This window comes from Aristolochia californica, unplaced genomic scaffold, assembly GCF_029961685.1.
Source record: "Aristolochia californica isolate CCGP_79_NKW_82.1479 unplaced genomic scaffold, dmAriCali1.0.hap1 SCAF_11, whole genome shotgun sequence".
NCBI classification, from domain to species: Eukaryota; Viridiplantae; Streptophyta; class Magnoliopsida; order Piperales; family Aristolochiaceae; genus Aristolochia; species Aristolochia californica.
In genome coordinates, this window is record NW_027181782.1 from 30,057,390 (window position 1) to 30,077,649 (window position 20,260).

General features: G+C 41.0%; 1 protein-coding gene across 2 annotated transcripts in view; it reads left to right on the top strand.

Annotated features, from left to right (window-relative positions):
• LOC137944734 (protein GRIP) overlaps nt 1–20,260 on the top strand; it is a 44,510-nt gene that overhangs the window by 11,624 nt on the left and 12,626 nt on the right. For both annotated transcript variants that reach the window (XM_068790460.1, XM_068790461.1), the window contains 8 exons: nt 2,788–2,881; nt 3,060–3,146; nt 3,834–3,914; nt 4,207–4,332; nt 5,439–5,547; nt 5,655–5,734; nt 6,080–6,196; nt 6,364–6,464. In XM_068790460.1, coding sequence (XP_068646561.1) covers nt 2,788–2,881; nt 3,060–3,146; nt 3,834–3,914; nt 4,207–4,332; nt 5,439–5,547; nt 5,655–5,734; nt 6,080–6,196; nt 6,364–6,464 — 795 coding nt within the window. The remainder of the gene's footprint in view (nt 1–2,787; nt 2,882–3,059; nt 3,147–3,833; nt 3,915–4,206; nt 4,333–5,438; nt 5,548–5,654; nt 5,735–6,079; nt 6,197–6,363; nt 6,465–20,260) is intronic.

Below are 20,260 nucleotides of genomic sequence, written 5' to 3' on the forward strand. Positions count from 1 at the left end.
AGAAATGCTCACGAAACATGATGAGGTCTCTGAGAAGGGCCTGAAGCTCAGCAACAGTGGAGTCAGAAATGCCCATAGGTCTAGAATAGACATGAGCTGAATACCATCCGAATCATGAAAGACAAAACCATATCTGGCTAAGCCAGGATTGCTGAGGGAGCTGCTATCAAAATTCATCTTGATGTAGCCCATTAAAGCTGTCAATACTAACCCCATTAAAGCCGCCTTGATTTTGGTGATTAGAGTTGACTTGGATGGAAAAATTAGAATTGATGTTGTTTGAGTTAACTCGATTCGACCTCCTTGGTGGGCAAACTATAGAGTGCAAAGAAACCAGTGGAGTAATATTCTCAAAAAGAACCTAGATCCATACGTACCTATTTCTAGAATGAACTTTCACCATTGTTTTCTCCATTAATGGTTTTTTTTGGAATGATTAACAGTCGAGCATAATCTAGACGATATCGCATATGAGTTGATTCGTCTATGTTCTCAAGCTTCCTAAAAATATTAGCAATGGCACTGAAAGTATCGTCATGCCAATATTCCAGAGGTAGTCTATAAATTTTTAGCCATTGATCATTAGGAACATCTAGTGAAGAAATCCATGTACAAAGATGAGAAACTTTAAGATCTGGAGTAAGGGGAATACTAAGAGCTGAACTCTTATCTTCTGAACTTTGAAAGGAGATTAGCCATGACTGATTCCCCAAATAAGAAAAGTCTGGAATATATAATAGTTGAAGTCGACCAATAACCATCTTGAAAGCTAAAAATCCTCCCCTAGAACACAGTCAACCTGTGCTACAATAGAAAATGCTAATTTTCCACAGTTTTCATCAACTATTTGATCAGGACTGGATATTTCAGAAGAGCTTTTTGAAGGTGCAGAATGCATGAAAACAATACTGGAGCCCTCAGCCACCTGTGCATGACCGGAGCCCTCTGCCACCGGGCTTTCTTAAACTCAACTTTGAAGGTAGTGTCTTGGCAATCCGTGACCTGCCAGCTTTAGAGGGGCTATCTGCAATTCTGATGGTACCACTCTCTTCTCCTATTCAAGACCTTTGGGGACGTCAGACTCTACTTCTGTGGAACTCATGGCCCTCCTCTAGGGTCTCATTATCTTTTGGGACCATATGACATCACTGTAGGTGACTCTAAATCTCCTGGTGCTCCTCCCCTTTTTTCCGAGCCCCCTTTGGCACCAGTATGTTCACCTTTTACAATGTCAAGGATACCTCTTCTTCTCTTTTTTGTGTATGGACTCATATTTCGAGATCAACCAATTCTTTGACCGTCTCTCTTGCTATGAATGGTGTTTCCCTCCAATCTCTTATTGTAAAGGGATCCCTTTCCTTGGCGCCACTGACCAACCCCTGATTGTATTGCTGATATTGTGTCATCCATTCATTGTAATTGGAACTTCGTTCCTAGATCAGCCAATTCTTTAGCCGATAAATTGGCAAAATTTGGAACCTCCTAGCAATCTCTCATTGTTTGGGAAGGCTTCCCCCCTTGTAATATGCTCGTTTGAGCTCTCTCTTAATAAAATTCAGCATCAAACAAAGGGATCCCTTTCCTGATTTTTTGTAGCTTGTTCTTGTGTTTAATAAAGCTCATGACTTTCAGAAAACACCAGCAGGCAGAGGGCACCATGGAATAGTGATGTGGTGATGACCCGAGGGATGTTGGATAGGGGCTGCCAGATGCTTCTAATTGAGCTGCTTGTTTGATCTTGAAAGTCAGTGTAAGCAAAGCCTGCAAAGAATCTGATGAATGGCTCTGTCAATGCCAGCCTCGGGGTTGCTGTACTTGCTGTTATATTGCCTCTGGTTCCTTTGTAGATTGATGTATCATAGGATGAATGCTAAGAAGATATTGCCATTATACCCTTTCCTTGGCGACCCAAAGAGTAGCATTATGTAACCAAAAAGAGGTTGTGTGTGGGGACTAGAGCTGGAGTGGAAATTCTAGATAAGAAGCCACACCAGATCTTCCAAGAATAAGGACAATGGAACAAGGTATGGTCAATAGACTAGTCAGATGAGCAACAATGGGGGCACATTTTATAGCCTGACTTCTGCATGACAATTGTGTTCTTGTTATGTCAGGAAAATTCATTGAGAAGAGAACAGGGGTAGTGGGGTATCTCTGAAAATCCATTGTTCAATATAAAAAATTTCTTTATGAGAAAGAAACACTCATTAACCTTCCTTAGGTTTCGAAATGTGCATTGTAGTTCTTTTTGGGTCTCTGTTCTATTTCTCTAATATCCTTTTAAGTTCATTGTAAAATTCTCAAGCTTAAAGTTTTTCTGCTCGAGGTTGACCATTAATAGGTTTTGTTTCACTTTCCAGTTGAATGGTTACTTCTGAGAGTTAGCAACTTTGTTGTCCATAAATTTTGGAATAATATATTGCTGAGAGGAATTTGTACTTCCACATAGAGAACTCCAGAACTCTGTATCTGGAAACATTGCCCAGTTTATTGATTTGGATTTTGATGCTTGTTGTTCACCAGAAAAATACTATAGTATTAGAAAAAATGTTTATCATTTGGGTGAAGGTTACTAGCTCAAATCTTGTCCAGAAACCTCTGTAATCACTGGGAGACTTCACTTTTTTTCTTCTCTTGTTGTTTCCTCTTGCTTTTTTTTTTAAAGGACTCTTCATCATTCAAAAGAAATTGCAAGCAACCAGCTGTAAATAGGTTGTTGATAATTTTCTTTGGGGGGGGGGGGATCTTTGTCTTGAGTATCCTTGACTCAGTTGCCTGTCCACTCAGACTGCGGGAGAGCGCTGATGAGCTGCGTCGGACATTGGAAGCTAAGGAGAGTGCATTTGAGGGATTGCAGCAGTCTCTTTTTGAGAACGAGCAAGTAAGGATGCAATGGCTTCTGTTAATTAAAGTATTTGCCTTATTGTCTTTTACATAGCTTGCTCTAGAATTGCATTTGTTATTTCTATTATTTCCTTTTGATATGGTCCTGAAATGCTATTTTTCTGTTTTCCTTTATCTTGCTCTTGCATCACCATATCAATCAATGTTGTTCACAGGCATTAGAAGATATGCAAACCAAACTCGAAGCTGCAAATGAGAAAAGAGAGGCTTCGGTTTCTGAGCTTTCTGCAAAACATCAGAAGGTAAGATAAGCTGCGGACTTGGTCTGTATTCACAGTTTTGTGCATATTTATTTTTAAAGTTCTTGGTTTTCTCTGTAATTTTTAGCTATTATTTATATAGTTATCTTGAATGTTGTGCAGTTGTATTACCCCAACAAAAGTATAATGAAGTCCAGTGTTTGGGCTGGCTGCCCTTATAAAAATTCATTGAAACAACAAGCTTTTGCTGATTGATTCCCTCCTTTGCTAGACTTGCAATTATGTTTATTATTGTCATTAGTACTTGTAGTGATATGGTTGTAATAAAGGTGTATAGCCAGACTTTGGGGGTCACGAGTTATGACCTTAGTCATTCACTTGGACTTTTGTTCCATATTTACAGGACTGCCATTTTTCAGTCCTCTCACATGATATACTGGGATTAAGGCCTGCTCATTTGAGTAAGCCATCTTAGTATGCAATTATAAATATTATTTTATATTGTTATTTTTGTTGTTGTCCTTGTTGTTATCTTGTTGTCATTATCATAGTTACTTCTGTTTTTATTATTTTAACTATAATTTGTTTCATGTGCAGAATTTTCTAAAAGAAATTATTGTAGCCATCATATTGTGTTTATCATCATATCGTGTTGAAAATTGCAAACATAATTAGCAATACATAAAAGTGTGAGTATGATCTTTTGTTTGCTGTTGTTTAATATTTTAGCAAATACAAAGCTTGGAAGGACAACTTGCAGATGCGTTATCAGATCGAAGTAAGGCAGCTGACACAATTTCAAGTCTGCAGGTAAAACTACTTCCATTTTTTCGTTTGGTTTCTTGGTACCTTCTCCAAAGTCTAAGGGGAACAAAACTCACTTATCTCACTCATTCTGCATCTTACTTGCAAATATTCTGGTCTTTTAACTTGCTTTTAGTTAAGCTGACTTGTACTTTAATAGTTCTGACAAGGAGTTAGGCAATAGAACTCAATACTGTAGAGACACAACTGTCCATGAAAGAAATCTTGTCTCAGTGATGCTTAAACAAATTAAAATTTATTAAAAGGTCCAATTTCTGATGAAATTTTTTCTTGACAGACGGTAATTGCTGAGAAAGAATCTGAAATTGCAGAGCTGGAGGCTGCTTCCACTGGCGAAATAGTACGACTTAGAGCTGCTATTGAAGCAGCAAAGGGGGAAACTAATCATCTGAAGCAGGAGCATGTAAGTATGATGCTCTTACGTGCTTTTTTAAGTTGATGCAATTCTGAGCTACCATCCTTTGCAATAGACATTATTCTCACTCTATGAAAAGAAAATATTCTAACATTTCTTTTTACACTGAAAATGCTGATATACTGATGCTTATCTGCATTAAGGTGCATAATATCTTTTCTTTGTATTCATTTGCTTATTATTTTTGTAATGTTGATATGCAATTGCACCCCAAGCTAAGCTTTAGCAATACTGAAGGCCTATAGATTGGAGGTTATTGGCATGCAGGGGTGTCCTATATTCCAAATGCTGGGGTTCCAAATCTATAGCTGTATCTTAACTTTAATCTAGTAAAGTTCAGATGATGAACAGGTTTAGTTTGAGAGAAAGCACTTACAGATGAGCTTGGGTAGAGGCTGGCTGAGGAATGTTGAACATTTCTTGATCCATTATGGCATAGCTGAAAATTAAACCTCTTTCCTGAGGAATAGTTAAAAATTAACCTCATCTTAGCTTGTATACTAATGGAGGGTTACCATAGTGACATCCTACTATTAGCTATTAGTAAGCTGATTGAAGGATCTTTCTAGCTATTGAATCTCCTGCCAACAAAAAAAAAAATGTTGGGAAAGGTGCCCTGGAAAGGTGCATTTGTAGTTTCGTAATATTGATGTTACCTCATTTCATGCTGCTTTTCTGCCCATAACAGTTATAGTGGGTCACCATGGGCACTCCGATCTATGAGCCACAGTGGAGTGAGTCAAGATGTGTGGCTCCTTGCTATTCTGATGATCTCCCTTTCGTGTTAAAAATTCTACAAAGATGAAGCATCCTTATAATACATGGTCTTAGTGTTTTCTCCAAATATGCTTGTGTCCAAAATCTGTAGTACTGTCCAATCACCATTGACAGCTTGAAGAATGTTGTTGGCTTCCAGTGGATTTCAGCTAAAATTTATTAATTTGGAAAGTTTTAAGGTTTGCTTGTTTATGTACATGTTAAGCAAATTTTTAGTGCCCAAGTGTTCTTAGATGTTCTCTTTGTAGCGTACTTATGGTTTGATTATACTATTTTACTCTATTAGTATATAATCCACAAAAACTTGATGCATTTAGGAAAAAGAGAGAGCAAGCTGGGATGCATCCTATGAGGCTCTTAAGCGTAAATTGGAGAATGCAGAGAATACCTGTTTGCGATCTGAGATTGAAGCAGCAAAGATGAGAAGTAAGTTCTTAGTCTCTCTTTGATGATTTTTAATCAAGTTTAACGTGAGTTATGAAGTTACATGATGCTCCACTACTCTATTATGGGTTCCATTATCATCTTTACAGGTCAGCTTGAAGTGGAACTGTCTTTGCAAAACCAATTGCTAAATTCGAGAGATGCTGACCTTGCGGCTGCCAAAGAAGAGGTTTCTGGTTACTAACAAAATGAAGTGCCCTAGAACTTTTCTTATTAGGACTTATGAATGGACTTCTGAAACCTTTTGTTCATAAACTGATATTAATTTTAGAAAAAAAAATGCTGTTTGTTTCTGTTAGTTAGTTGACATTGAGTCCTTCACTTTTTATTCCTTCTGATAGTGTGTGGCATCATTCCTACTTTTCTGATGCAACACCCTTTTCTCATTGCTCCAAGCTTGTCTAACTATTAGCCATTTCATGTTTTTCATGAGACAAAATAAAAATATGCATCAAAGATAATCAATATAGTTCTTGATGCAATTATTTTCTTTTCTATCCTTATTTCTTTGCAGATTAACCGTCTGGAAAGAGAATTTTCTTCATATAAAATTCGTGCCCATGCTCTTCTCCAGAAAAAGAATGAAGAACTAGATGAAGTCAATATTAAAGCAAAAGAGCATGCTATAAAAGTAAGCAGTTACACTTTTCTCTACTTGACAGAAATCATCAAGCTCAATTATCATTATTATGATTTTTGACAAAGATCAAGCTCAATTATGGATACTTGAATGTGCAGTATGTGTTAATTTGGAAATTTTTTAATTTTGGTTATTTAACGTGTTCTATTTCTCATTAGGAAGCTCAAAGAGAACTGGCCATGGCAACAGCTGAGAGGGATAAGGCTATTCAAGATCTTCAGGAGGCATTGGCTAATCATGATGAAGAACTTGCAATGAGGTGAGCTTGTGTTGCAAGGAGTTATATGCTTACTAACTTAGTTCACCTTGCTGCTTTTCTTCTCTTTATGAATTTTGTCTGTGTCCCTCAGCAATAATTCATCTCCAAATACCATTAACAAGAAAAAAAAAGGTCCAAACTGATATTAGATGACTCATACTATAATTCTCTTTCAATGTGGATATCATTTCCTGTAAAGCAAAAAATCCTCTTTCAAGTTACTTAAAGACTGATTAGACTCTGTATGAGTAATACAAAAACTTTTTTGGTTTTGACAACTGGTGCATCATTTTCATTTCTTTAATACTCTCTCAAGGAATGGTAACATTATCATCAAAACTTATTCCAGCTCTATCTGGTCCACCTACATGAATCTTCTGGTGCCATCCTGCTCTACAACATTTTTTTCAACTTAGATTCAGCAATATTCAGGTGTACTTTTCAATATTTTATGTCAGATTAGATCAATGGTTCAAATTTATGATCTGTGGTTGTGATTGTATTTACATGCAACGGTCAAGTTAATAACATCATATGCATGGCATTATTGAAGTTGGACATATGCCATCACTCAAGTGGCATCAGTCACCATAAAAAAAAAAAGTGGCGTCTGTCACCGTCGTATGGTAAACATGTGGCGATCACCAGATGAAGGTTTTTTGGCTGTCATGGAAGGGGTTTGTGAGAAACAAGGGCCAAGGTCATTGGGGAAGAGATGGGTCAAATTGGTTGAGAAGAAAAAAGATCAAAGAAAAAAAGACGTGATCTCAACTAAACCCTGACTTGATAAATATGGGAGAATTCTTTTGGTCAGGGACCAAAATTCTGATCTGAAGTAGGGAGTTCGCTCATCCCAGAAGTTCTGTACTCAACTCTACTTTTATTTCCTTGTGCTGGCATACACAATATGAGATGACACTCACTCTTGTTAAATATCATGAAATAACTTCCTGGAAACGTGGTTGAATCACTAATGCTCAGAATTCAAATCAAGCTGTTGATTCGACATCAGATTAACGAAGTTGCTGTTGGGTATCAATGGATTAAATTCCTAGATTTACCATTTTTGGACTCGATACAAATCAAATAGAATTTGTGTACTTTTTGTTTGTGTCTCTTTACGGACAAAATCATGAATACACTGCTGAAACTTATGGTATATTTTCTTTCCATGAACTTTGATATTTCTCATGACTGTAGAGGCAATACCCTGCTTTCCTGCAGAGGCTGTATTGGCATTGCCAACTCCTCCATGGCAGAAGCACGTGCAGTTAATGGTATTTGTTTTTGCTACCACAAACTTCCATTCGCCACTTATCATGGAAGGGGATTCTTCTAGGTCATCAGTTGGTGTAACAATACTCCCCATTTTGAAGAAATTTGGAACTTAGAACACCTCTCTCAATTTCTTGGAACATGGTTCATAGATCTGCCAATTTGAAGGCAGATAAATTAACTAAGGAAGGCTCTTCTCTTAATGACTAAATTGTATTTGGACCTGATTAAGTTGTTGCTAGGTCCCAGTTTTTTGTTTTTTTTTTTTTTCTGTTTCGGCTTTTGTATTTGGTGATTTTTCCTGGCTTGTGGGGATGTTTCCTCCCCTTCTCTGCTAAAAAATTTCTTTCACTGTTCAAAGAGAAAAAAAAACTATGATATTTCTCATTGGAGAATGGGACACCTAGATGTGAAATTAAGTACTGCTTCCCAAATATATTCTTTGAGCTATTTGAGCATGCCTCTCCCTATGGTGGGAAAGACCCTTTTTAGGCTCATTGTGGGGGCTGTGGCTTGGAATTTATGACTTGCTAGGGATGATATCACCTTTGCAACCAGTCCAAAGTTTGTCTGGGGAAGAAGCTAGTATTCACTTGATTCAACAGGTCGAGTGATTTGAATCACATTCTTGACCATCTTCTCAGGAAAAATTGGAAGCTGTATGTTTATCTCATTGCTCACAGCCATTTAGCAGTAGTGCGTTTGCCTCTGGTTGTGGTACCTACAAGCTGAACTTTGACGGTTGTTGTCTTGGGAATCCCAGAGCAACCGATGTTTGTGGTGGACTTTGCTGGCCTTATTGTTGTTGAGGGGGATTCTAGTGTTGTCATGGTGTGGATGGAGAACTCTATAGAGGTTCCTTGGTGGTTCGACTACTTGGTGACAGAAGCTAGGGACATCTTTCCCACAGTTTTGAGGTCTCTTTGTGTCACACTCTTATGTGAGCTAATACGATGGTGGATTCCTTAAGGAAGGAGCTCGGTGTCAACATCTTGTTGTAGGCAATAGTCTTCCCCTTTAGCCTTTTCTTTTGTGTTCCCTTTTTTGGGGAGGATTTTGTCCCCTATCATTACATTTGTTCTCCTTTGTTTTTTAAAGAATCTTCACCATTCAAAAAAAAAAAAAAAAAAAAAAAGAAGGAAAATGTGCATCTATGGATCAAATCAGAAAATTGGTACTATGGATCAGATCAGAAAATTGTGTGCCGTGCTGGGATTATTTGAATTGGCTTCTGGTCAGAACATAAACTGGGGAAAAACCACTCTTCTTGGCTATCACATTGATCCAGCTGGGCTTCGGAATATGGCGGACTATTTGGGATGCTCTGTGGGAAATATGCTAGCTACATATCTTGGGCTCCCACTTTTTGATTCTCGGCCTTCGGCGTCTCTAGGGGTGGCTTTGAACCGAGCCGGTTCGCTAGCCGGCTCGGTTCGGCTCGGTATCGGCTCGGTTCGACTGGTTATTTATCGAGCTCGAGCCGAGCTCGAGCACCGAAATCGGCTCGTTTACCTTAACGAGCTGAGCTCGACCGAAGCTAGGTTCGGTTCGTCCGCTCGCGAGCCGGCTCGAAATGAGTCGGATCGGTATGAATCGGTATGGATCGCGAGCGAGCGGGGGAGCGGGAGAGGAGCGAGAGCGAGGGGGGGGAAAATTTTTCCTCCCCCCTCATCATCGCCGTCCCCTCCCATCGGTTGTTGTCGCCGCCTCTAACGCCGTCGTAGCTGTTCACCTGCGTCTAGACCGCCGTCGCAGTTGCTCGTCGGCCGCCTCTGTGGCCGTCCGTTCGATTTCTTCCTTTCCTCGCCGTCGCCGTTTCTTTCGTCACCACCGCTTCCGTCGCCGCCGACTCCGTCGTAGCCGTCATCCCCGACGATAGGTCCTCCCCGGTGCCTTAACCCCTTCCCTCCGCGTCGTCTCGACGGAAAACCAGAACAGGGGAGAAATAATCTCCCCCTTCCTCGCGAGAAGATGATCTCGCACGTGCGATTTCGCACGTGAGAGATCATAAAATAAAAAAATAAAAAAAACTTTTTCCTCTGGAAAAATTAAAAATAAATTTTATAGAAATAATTTTCTATAAACTATTAGTGTCTCATTTTTTTAAATATTTTTTTAATTGAATTTTTTTATTAAAAATCATATAATTTTCTAAGTAAGATTTTTCGTACCAAGATGGGGTAGAAAACTGTATAGAAAATTTTTGAATAAGTATTTAACAGTTGATGCTGTAATAATTTTAGCATGAATCAATTTTCATTGCAATTTTGTGTTTGATATTTTATTTAATTAAAAATTTATCGATAAGTATAATAATATATTAGATTGATTATTAATTTTTATTTATTTCCCTAGAAGAGACAATAAAATGTCCATTTAACTTTCTTAAGAAAATTTTAAAATATTTCCCGTAATTTTCTAATAAGTCACTAATAGTAATAAGATTTTATTTAAAGGTTTTTTTGGGAATATGTATCATAGGAAAAATATTTTTAGTTTTTCCTAGAATATAAATTTTTATCTAGGGGCACTAAGGAGTCATAATAAATTATGGCCAGATTCAAAAATTACAAAACAAGCTCGACAACAATTGGAGTAAAAAATATTAATATTGGTGCATTTTAATCCATTATTGAAATTCAATCCTGAACCTCCCCTATCATTATATTTTTTAAAAATGTATGCATAATTTTATATATAATTTATTCAAAGCCACCCCTACGTGTGAGATCATAAACAAGGAAAAAAAAAACTCTTTGTCCCTTCCTCATGGCTCTTAAATAAATTGAAAAGATATTTTAGTAGAAATACGTTTCTAGAGACTATTAGTGGTTTTTTCAATAAATGTTAAAAAAAATTTTTTAATAGAAATATAGGGACCATTAGTGCCTCATATTTTTTCAAAATATTTTTCTAATTATAAATTCTTTTTAAAAAATCATATAATTTTCCAAGTAAAATTTTCTTGCCAAGATGGGTTAGAAAACCATATAGAAAATTTTTGAATAAGTATTTGACAGTTGATGATATAATACTTTGAGCATGAGGCAATTTTCATAGCAATTTTGTGTTTGACATTTTATGGGATTAAAAATTTATCGATAAGTATAATAATATATTAGATTAATTATTAATTTTTATTTATTTCCTTAGAAAAGGCAATAAGAGGTCCATTTAACTTTCCTAAGAAAAATTTAAAATATTTCTTGTAATTTTCTAGTAAGTTAGTAATAGTAATAGGATTTTATTTAAAGGATTTATAGTTTTTATTTGGGTGATTGTAAATTGATAGTGATATTTTATTTAATTTTGTTGTGTTTGATTATTGTATGGAGTTTATTTATAATGTTATATAGTGTATGGAGTGTTTAGATTATTTTATGGAGTGTATAAACAATTTCATGAAGTGTTTATGGAATGTATAGACAATTTTATGGAGTGTTTATGGAGTGTTTATGCAGGTGTTATGTATATTGATTATGCCCAATTTTAAGTAGAGGTCATGCCGAATTTTATACAAGTATTATATATATAGATTATGCTCAATTTTAAGTAAAGGTTATGCCCAATCTTATACACATATTATATATATAAGTTATGCCCAATTTTATGTGGAGGTCATGCCCAATTTTATGTAAAATGTATGCATAATTATATATATATATTTTATTCGATATATATTTTTTGAAAAATTTTAAATATATGTTGAGGCTCGAGCTTGACTCGAAGCTCGGCTCGAACTCGTTGGGCTCGAGCTCGATAACAATTTTAGGCTCGAGACGAGGCTCGGCTCGAAGCTCGGCTCGAAATATTTAAATTAAGCTCGACTCGAACATAAGCAGGTTCGGGCTTGGCTCGGCTTGATGCCACCCCTAGGCGTCTCTATGGTTCACCCTCATTGAGAAATTTGGAAAGAGGCTAGCCACTTGGAGGGGTAAACTCTTATCAACAGCGGGGCGTCTCACTCTCCTCAAGTCTTGTCTAGCGGGGCTGCTAAATTATCTGTTATCATTCATGCACTGTCCGACCTCCATTTGCTTCAAAATTGATGTCATCCGTCGACGATTTCTATGGAGGGGTTCAGAAGATACCTTCAGATACCATCTGGTCAGTTGGAAGGATATTTGCATGCCTCATAATAGGGGAGGATTGGGCATCCGGCCTACAAGGGAAATGAACAAAGCTTTTATGCTCAAATGGATTTGGAATGTCAACAACAAGCATAACGGTTTATGGAAGAATATGGTGAAATTCTATCTTCAGTTTTCGGGTGCATGGTGGATAGAGGGTGGCGCTGCTCGCCTCCTATCCCCGATATGGAAATCAGTTTTCAAGCTCCTTCCAGTATTCAGAGATGCTACCGCATTTCACACAGGTAATGGAAGGACCCTTCTCTTTTGGTCGAACGAATGGTGTGGCCCCTGATCTCTCTCAGAGGACTTCCCGAGGTTGCATGGGGTGGCAAGCGACCTCTATTGCTCTGTGGCTGATTCATGGAGTGATCACTTGTGGAGTCTTCCATTCCGCCGGGGATTAAATGGTGAGGAAACGTTGGCTTTTTGCTCTCTCCTTACTAAACTCAGTAATACTATTACCTGGGAGCACTCAGTTGATAAGCTGATTTGGAAGCCCAATAATAATGGTCAATTCACTGTCACTTCGGCTTACTCTCATATCAGAAAGCAAAACTACAATCCTCATGAGCACAAGGCAAATCTGGCTTGGAAACTCTCAGCACCAAGCAAAATCAAATTCTTCGTGTGGTCAGCCATCAGAGAACAGATTCTTACTTCAGACAACCTTCATAGAAGAGGCTTCATTGCCCCTGATCTTTCTTGTCCCCTTTGCGGTGAGTGTGAAGAGATAGTCCAGCATGACCTCTTACACCGTGGATTTTCGTGGCAAGTTTGGATGAAGATCTTTCAGAAAATTGGGCTCCAACTGGGGCTACATCAGGACCTCTTTCGCACCTTTGAGATGGTTTGAGGGATTCTCCTTCCTCGGCTAAGCAAGTTAATTCTTTCGGCCTGTCTGGGGCATGTTCCATGGTGCATTTGGCTCATGCGGAACAACCGGAGATTCAACTCCAGAGCTAGCACCCCAGACAACACGGCTTCTCATGTCGTCGGCCTCATCTCGAGTTGGCTTCATACAAATAAGGATTTTGCCACTCTATCGGGGGTTTCCTTCCGGGAAAATTGGAATTTGATCGCTCACATGTCTGGCCCAGCAGAGCTCCTTGAATGGCTATCTAGGATCCTCCCCCTTGCGACTACATAAAACTGAATTTTGATGGTAGTGCTATTGGATGTACTGGTCCAACAGGAGTAGATGGTGTATTCAGAGGGCACAATGGAGACCCCATTCTTTCTTATGCTGGTCCGGTGGGCATTGCCGATTCTAATACTACTGAAGTTAGTGCTCTGTTGTTCGGCCTCCAAATCTTCAGGGATCGTCTCCATGGCAAGTTAATCATTGAAGGCGACTCGAAGACAGTTATTAGTCGGTCTTCCAAAGACAACCTTCCCCCTTGACGCCACTGGCCCATCACTGATAGTAATGCTGACATTGTATCTTCTACACATTGTAAATGGAATCTCATTCCTAGATTAGCCAACTCTTTGGCTGATAAATTGGCAAAATTTAGAACTTCCCAGCAATCTCTCATTGTATGGGAAGGATTCCCTCATTTGTAAATTGCTCTTTTGAGCTTTTGTCTTAATAAAAATCAGCATTATTTAAAAAAAAAAAAAAACATCGTGTTCAATTTTATTGATCACAACTACAATGACTAAATATATACAACATAGGATGATGAATAAAAAGAAAGTTGATTTATTCCATAGGATAGATTTCAGCAATACAATAAGAGAATGAATTTGGACATATTTCAATACTCTCCCTCAAACTTGCTAATAAATGTTGAGCATTCCAGCTTACCAACTAGGAAGTCAAATTGTTGTGATTGAAGACTCTTCGTGAAAATATCTGCCACTTGTTGTTTGGTAGGAATAAATGGAATACACTATACACCCTCATCTAGTTTCTCTTTGATAAAATGTTGATCGATCTGAATGTGCTTTGTCCTGTCCTACTAGACTGGATTATGGGAAATGCTAATAGCTGCCATGCTATATGAGTATAATTTCATAGGTTGATGACCTCAATCTTCAACTCACGTAGAAGCTGTTTTATCCACAAAAGCTCACATATCCCTTCTTCAACAACCCGGAACTCAACTTCAACTTCTAGCCACCACATTTTGTTTTTTGTTTCTCCACATCACTAGATTTTCTCCTACAATCCTATCATGTATACTTCTAGCCCATTTAGCATCAATGAATGCTTCAACACATACATTTTCACTCTTCTTGAACAACAATCCCTTTCCTAGAATCAGTATAAGATATCTGAGAATCTTATAAACTGCATTTTAGTGATCACGAGGGGAGTGTATGAATTGACTCACAACACTCACTGCATAAACCCCCCCCCCCCCCCCTGTCTGATATCGAGTCCTCCTCATCTATGACCAGTCGGCCCAAATGCCCCCCTCCCCCTGCTACAAGTTCTCTGCCTCCGATGGCCACCTATCAGCTCCTGCGCCGCCCTGCTGCCCATGCTCACTTTCCCCCTTCCGGGGAATCCAGCTGCCCTCCCCACCAGTCGAGGGATATGGTCCTCAGAGATTCTTGCATTCCTCCGCCGATAGATGGAAACCGGCAATTTTACTTGGCTCTACAGACTGAGCAAGACCAGTTTGAGGAAGAAACTTGGAATCATATCTCCGAATTGGCTAGAAGAATGGGGTGTAACTTACAGTGATAACCCCTTGGGAGGCAAGACTGCCTCAGGAGTAAGCAAAAAATGGAATAAATGATTGTAATCTCTTGGAATGTAAGAGGAATTGGTTCCTCCCGAATGCGAGCCACTGTTCGGAATTTCCTATCGAGGAGTCATCCTTCTATTGTGATCCTCCAAGAGTCCAAATGTCAAACTCCTTCAGATGTTTTTGTTCATGATCTTTGGCGCTGTAATAACTTGGAATGGCTGCGATTAATGCAAATGGATCCTCCGGAGGTCTTCTCTTGCTTTGGAACACGTCTGTGGTTGAGGTGTTAGATCATTTGATTGGTTCCTAGTCTATAGGAATCAAGCTCTGTGACAGATGCACTGGTTTCTCTTGGGGTTTGGCTGGCGTTTATGGTCCCACCCGATATTGGGAGTGTCGCTCCTTCTGGGTTGAACTTACCGATTAATTTGGACTGATTCAATACTCCATACAAATGCTCTAACTGTTCCTTATTGAATAAAGCTGTCTCGGAACTACTAGGATGAATTGCTCCCTGACTTTGTGTAGCTACCTGCATACCTTTACCATCTTTGTTCTTCCAGTTGGGAGCTTTGCGATGTAACTTCCAGCATGATTCTTTGGTAGGTTTGGGCTTATTTCAATAATCACACGACCTCTTATCTTTCTCAATCCCTTTCTTGTTATCTCCACCATTGGAACCGGACTTAGTTCCCACCAAAGTTAAGCTTTCTACATTCAACTTTTCATGATCAGGCTATTTGTCACCCAATAGCTCTTTTTGACTTTCAACCCCTTGGAAAAGAGTAAAAGCTTCATTAAAATCAGGAAAATGGTTCTTTACCAAGAACACGGTCACATACTTGGTTGAATTAAGGATTGAGCCCCAACAAGAACTAGAAAACGCTTTCCCTCCCCAACATGTTTGAAACTTTCGAGTCCTCTACAGTCACCTCTATTCCCCAGCAAATTCTTAAGGTGGTAGAGAAGATTGATAGGAAAGAGAAACCCATCGTTGTACCGTTCCACATAGACAAGTCCAGTGATGAAGGCCAATGAATGGATTTTGGCAAATAGAGACCGGTAAAGAGGTGAAAAAAATCGGCATCCAAATCTTCAAAGAGTGTCTCCATGGCAAGCTGCTTATCGAAGGAGACTCAAAGACTGTCATCAGCTGGTGTTCAAAAGATAGCTCCCCCCTTGGCGCCACTGGCCAACCACTGATTGTATTGCTGACATTGTGTCATCCATTCATTGTATTTGGAACTTCGTTCCTAGATCAGCCAATTCTTTGGCCGATAAATTGGCAAAATTCGGAACCTCCTAGCAATCTCTCATTGTTTGGGAAGGCTTCCCCCCTTGTAATCTGCTTGTTTGATCTCTCTCTTAATAAAATTCAGTATCATTTAATTAAAAAAAAAGAGGTGAAAAAAAACTTTTCAGTAATGAAGATTGGAAACAATGGTGATTGTTGGCAATGAAGGCTGGTGTAAAAGAAGAATTTAGAGCCTAGTGAGACGGAGGATGAAGCCATGGTGTGGCCAGACACCAAGGCCAAAGACTGTGCAAGTCCAGTACACAGCAACAGCGGCAACGGCCAAGGCCAAGTGCAATGGCACGGCCTAGAGGGGCGCACTCATATGGCCAGACCGGCCACAACTGCAGAAGAACAAGACGCACTTGAGTTGGCCAGACGGATAGCCAAGCACCAAGACTCGCAGCGACCCAGCAGCCGGCCGAAACAGAAACCGAAAACGCAACAGACACGCGCGCGGCGCACAACAAGCAAAACACGCGCGCGCATGGCCTAGGGAGAGGGTGCATTCGCGTTTGTGGTTGCCAAGGGAGAAATGCGCGCACGGCACAGAGCCGCGCGCACTTGTCCAAGCAGCAGTGCAGCCGTCGGAGTTATGCAGAACTATGATTATGGTTTCGTGGCAAAATCTGGGAACTTACCCTTTTCGAGTGGGACCCGTCGTGGGCCACTCAGATCCGACCCCTAAGGCATCTAGGACTCTTTTATGGCATGGCCTAAGGTCTGAGTTGGCGGCCAAGTGTATAAAGGCCCAAAAACGGAACTAAGTCAATGAGGCAGATTTGTTAAGGGAAGATCTTTGCTCTCATTGGACGGAAACATGAGAGAAGGATCAAATCAAGGAGATTTGATAAGGGTGGAGCAAATCAAGGGATTTGGATACGAAGGATCAAATCAGGGAGGATCTTCACTCTCATTGGACGGAAGCATGAGAGAAAGGAGGGGTCGAAGCCTATAAATACCATGGCTGTCGACCCTGGTATTCATTCACCATATCTTGGATAGCTTGTAAAGCATAGACGTGAGGGAGAGTTTTTGTAGAGTGCTGGCCTTCCACCTTGGACGGCCACTCCTTGTAATCTTTCTAGCATTAATACAAGGTTACTTCTCTCCCCATCTCATTGTCTTTCTACCTTTTCATTGTTTGGAACGTTGATCTAAGGGATGAGAGGTTGTACTACCTTTGACGGAATTAAGGTAGGCCATCACGGGAGTTGAAGTTCTGCTAATCGAGTTTAGCCTCGTCTGACCCCGTGACAAACTGGTATTAGAGCGTTCGTTGCAATCTATAGCTTCAACAAGTGGGGAAGACGCTTCAAGAGCAAGACAACCGGTAAGTGACTTCGAAAACCGATTTCTTTCCATTGAAGATCGTCTTTCTGGTCTTATGCGCCTCCAGGCGACTTCGGAGGACCTTCTGTCCAGACCAGTCGAGGAGGGCATTAGGCGAGCATTGGAAGAAAGATATCCAAGCCCAGAATGGCTCTATGGCTTGGAAGAAGATGTGAGGGCTTCACTAGCTGTGATGTGTGTTGATCTCAAGGAACCTGTGCAAGAGATGAGTGCAAGGATGGATGCCTTGTGCGCATGGTTTTCTCTCCATGAGCGTGCTCTTGCGAGGAGAGGCAACACCCAAGGGAACGCCAAGATAAAGGTGCTTGAGCCAAAGTCTTTCAACGGAAAGAGAGACGCGAAGGTCATAGATAATTTTCTATGGCAAGTGAAGCAATACTTCCATGCTAGCAAGCTCACCCCGAAGCAAGCTCGGTGGCAAGTTTTCTTGGCCGAGTTTGACTTTGAGATGATGTACAAGGTATAGAAAGCCCATGCTGTTGCAGATGCCTGAAGCAGAAAGACAGATTCTGCTACGCCTTTTGATGGAGAAAAGGGCAAAAGGGTATTGGCGCACATACAACGCACGATACCAGAATGCATTGCTGGAACACACTCAGAAATGGAACGCGTGCGCACGGCAGAGGCAGAGGCGCGCGTGGCGTTATGTGTACAACGCTCAGCAACCTCAACGTGTGATGCGGCAGGCGGCAGACCCTTCATGCGCATCACACGAGATGCGGTAGCGGCTGCACACGTCGGCACTTGCTTCACGCGCACCACGCACGGTGCGGTAGCAGCAGAACATGAAGAGGCGTGCGGTGCGCGCGTAGGCATAGTGCTTCGCTGCTAGACAGGTTTTGCACTGGTCTTCGCCAAGATGCCCCGGTTTACAGCATTGTGCAAGCTGCAGGCTTGAGCGAGACGAGAAGATTCTAGCTTGACGACGGATTGCTCAAGACCAAAGATTCTGACTTTATGTGCCTAAGTACGATAACCTACGGCGTGACCTCTTGAGGGAATGCCATGATACCTTGTGGGCAGGACATCCAGATCAAAGAAAGATGTTGGCCTTGCTCTCTAGCCAGTATTATTGGCCAGACTCAGAGAGCGATGTGGAGGAATTTGTGCATACATGTCTTATTGTCAACAAGATAAGATCGAACAAAGAAAGTCCAGAGGCTTGTTACAGCCTTTGCCCATTCCAAAACGGCCGTGGGAGTATTTCAATGGACTTCATTTCTGGGGTGCGCAAGAAAGACGGGCTAGGGTCTATCATGGTAGTGGTGGATCAATTTACGAAGTACGAAACATTAGTAAAGGTGCCAAGTGGTTGCATAGCAGAGGAGGCTGCTCGAGCATTCATGGCACATGTAGTGAAGCACTGGGGTGTGCCCACAATGATCATAAGTCATCGAGACCCCAACTTCACAGGAAAATTCTGGACTAAGTTATTTAAACTATTGAGAACTACTCTAAATTTTCCCACTAGTTTTCATCCTTAGACTGACGGCCAAACGGAGCGCATAAAGACCGAGAGGAGCGCCAAAGGGGCAAGCCCCAGAGGACGCAATACTTGGCAAAGTGGCAGGGTCAACCGAAAAACGAGGCAACATGGCAAGACGCTGCCGAGTTGTGGCAGTTCGAGAAGGAGGTGGCCCACTATCGCCAGGGAACGCAGACGTGGGCGTCTGCTTTATGGTAGTGGGAGTATGAGACAGAGGATGAAGCCATGGTGTGGCCAGAAACCAAGGCCAAAGACTGTGCAAGTCCAGTACACAGAAACGGCCAATGCCAAGTGCAATGGCACGATCTAGAGGGGCGCACGCATATGGCCAGCCCGGCCGCAACTGCAGAAGAACAAGACGTACTTGAGTTAGCCAGACGGATGGCCAAGCACCAAGATGTGCAATGGCCCCAGCAGCCAGCCGAGACAGAAACCAAAAACGCAACAGACACGCACGCAACGCACAACAAGCAAAACATGTGCGCACGCATGGTCTAGGGAGAGGGCGCATTCGCGTTTGAGGTTGCCAAGGGAGAAATGCGCACACAGCACAGAGGCAGCACACACGCTCGCGCACAAGCAACGCGCGGATGGAACGCACAAGGGGTTGCCGAAGGTAAGATGCACGCGCGGCACGGAAGTAACACACGCACATGCGCACTTGTCCAGGCAACAGTGCAGCCATCCGAGTTATGCAGAACTATGATTATGGTTTCGTGGCAAAATCTGGGAACTTACCCTTTTCGAGTGGGACCCGTCGTGAGCTACTTAGATCCGACCCCTAAGGCATCTAGGACTCTTTTATGGCATGGCCTAAGGGCTGAGTTGGTGTGGCCTAAGGGCTGAGTTGGCGGCCAAGTGTATAAAGGCCCAAAAACGGAACTGAGTCAATGAGGCAAATTTGATAAGGGAAGATCTTTGCTCTCATTGGATGAAAACACGAGAGAATGATCAAATCAAGGAGATTTGATAAGGGTGGAGCAAATCGAGGGATTTGGATAAGAAGGATCAAATCAGAGAGGGTCTTCGCTCTCATTGGACGGAAGCATGAGAGAAGGATCAAATCAAGGAGATTTGATAAGGGAGGATCTTCACTCTCATTGGACAGAAGCATGAGAGAAAGGAGGGTTAGAAGCCTATAAATACCATGGCTGACGACCCTTGTATTCATTCACCATATCTTGGATAGCTTGTAAAGCATAGACGTGAGGGAGAGTTTTTGTAGAGTGCTGACCTTCCACCTTGGACGGCCACTCCTTGTAATCTTTCTAGCATTAATACAAGGTTACTTTCTCTCCCCATTTCATTGTCTTTCTACCTTTTCATTGTCTGTACTTCACTTGAGAGGAAGGAGTTTGCAACGTTGATCTAAGGGACGAGAGGTTGTACTACCTTTGACGGATTTAAGGTAGGCCATCACGGGAGTTGGAATTTCCGCTTGCCTAAAGGAGTTAGGCTCGTCTGACCTCGTGACACTACGCCCTAATACCATGATGAAAATGAAGAATAAAAAAATTATTGTTCAATTTCATTGATCACAACTACAATGGCTATAA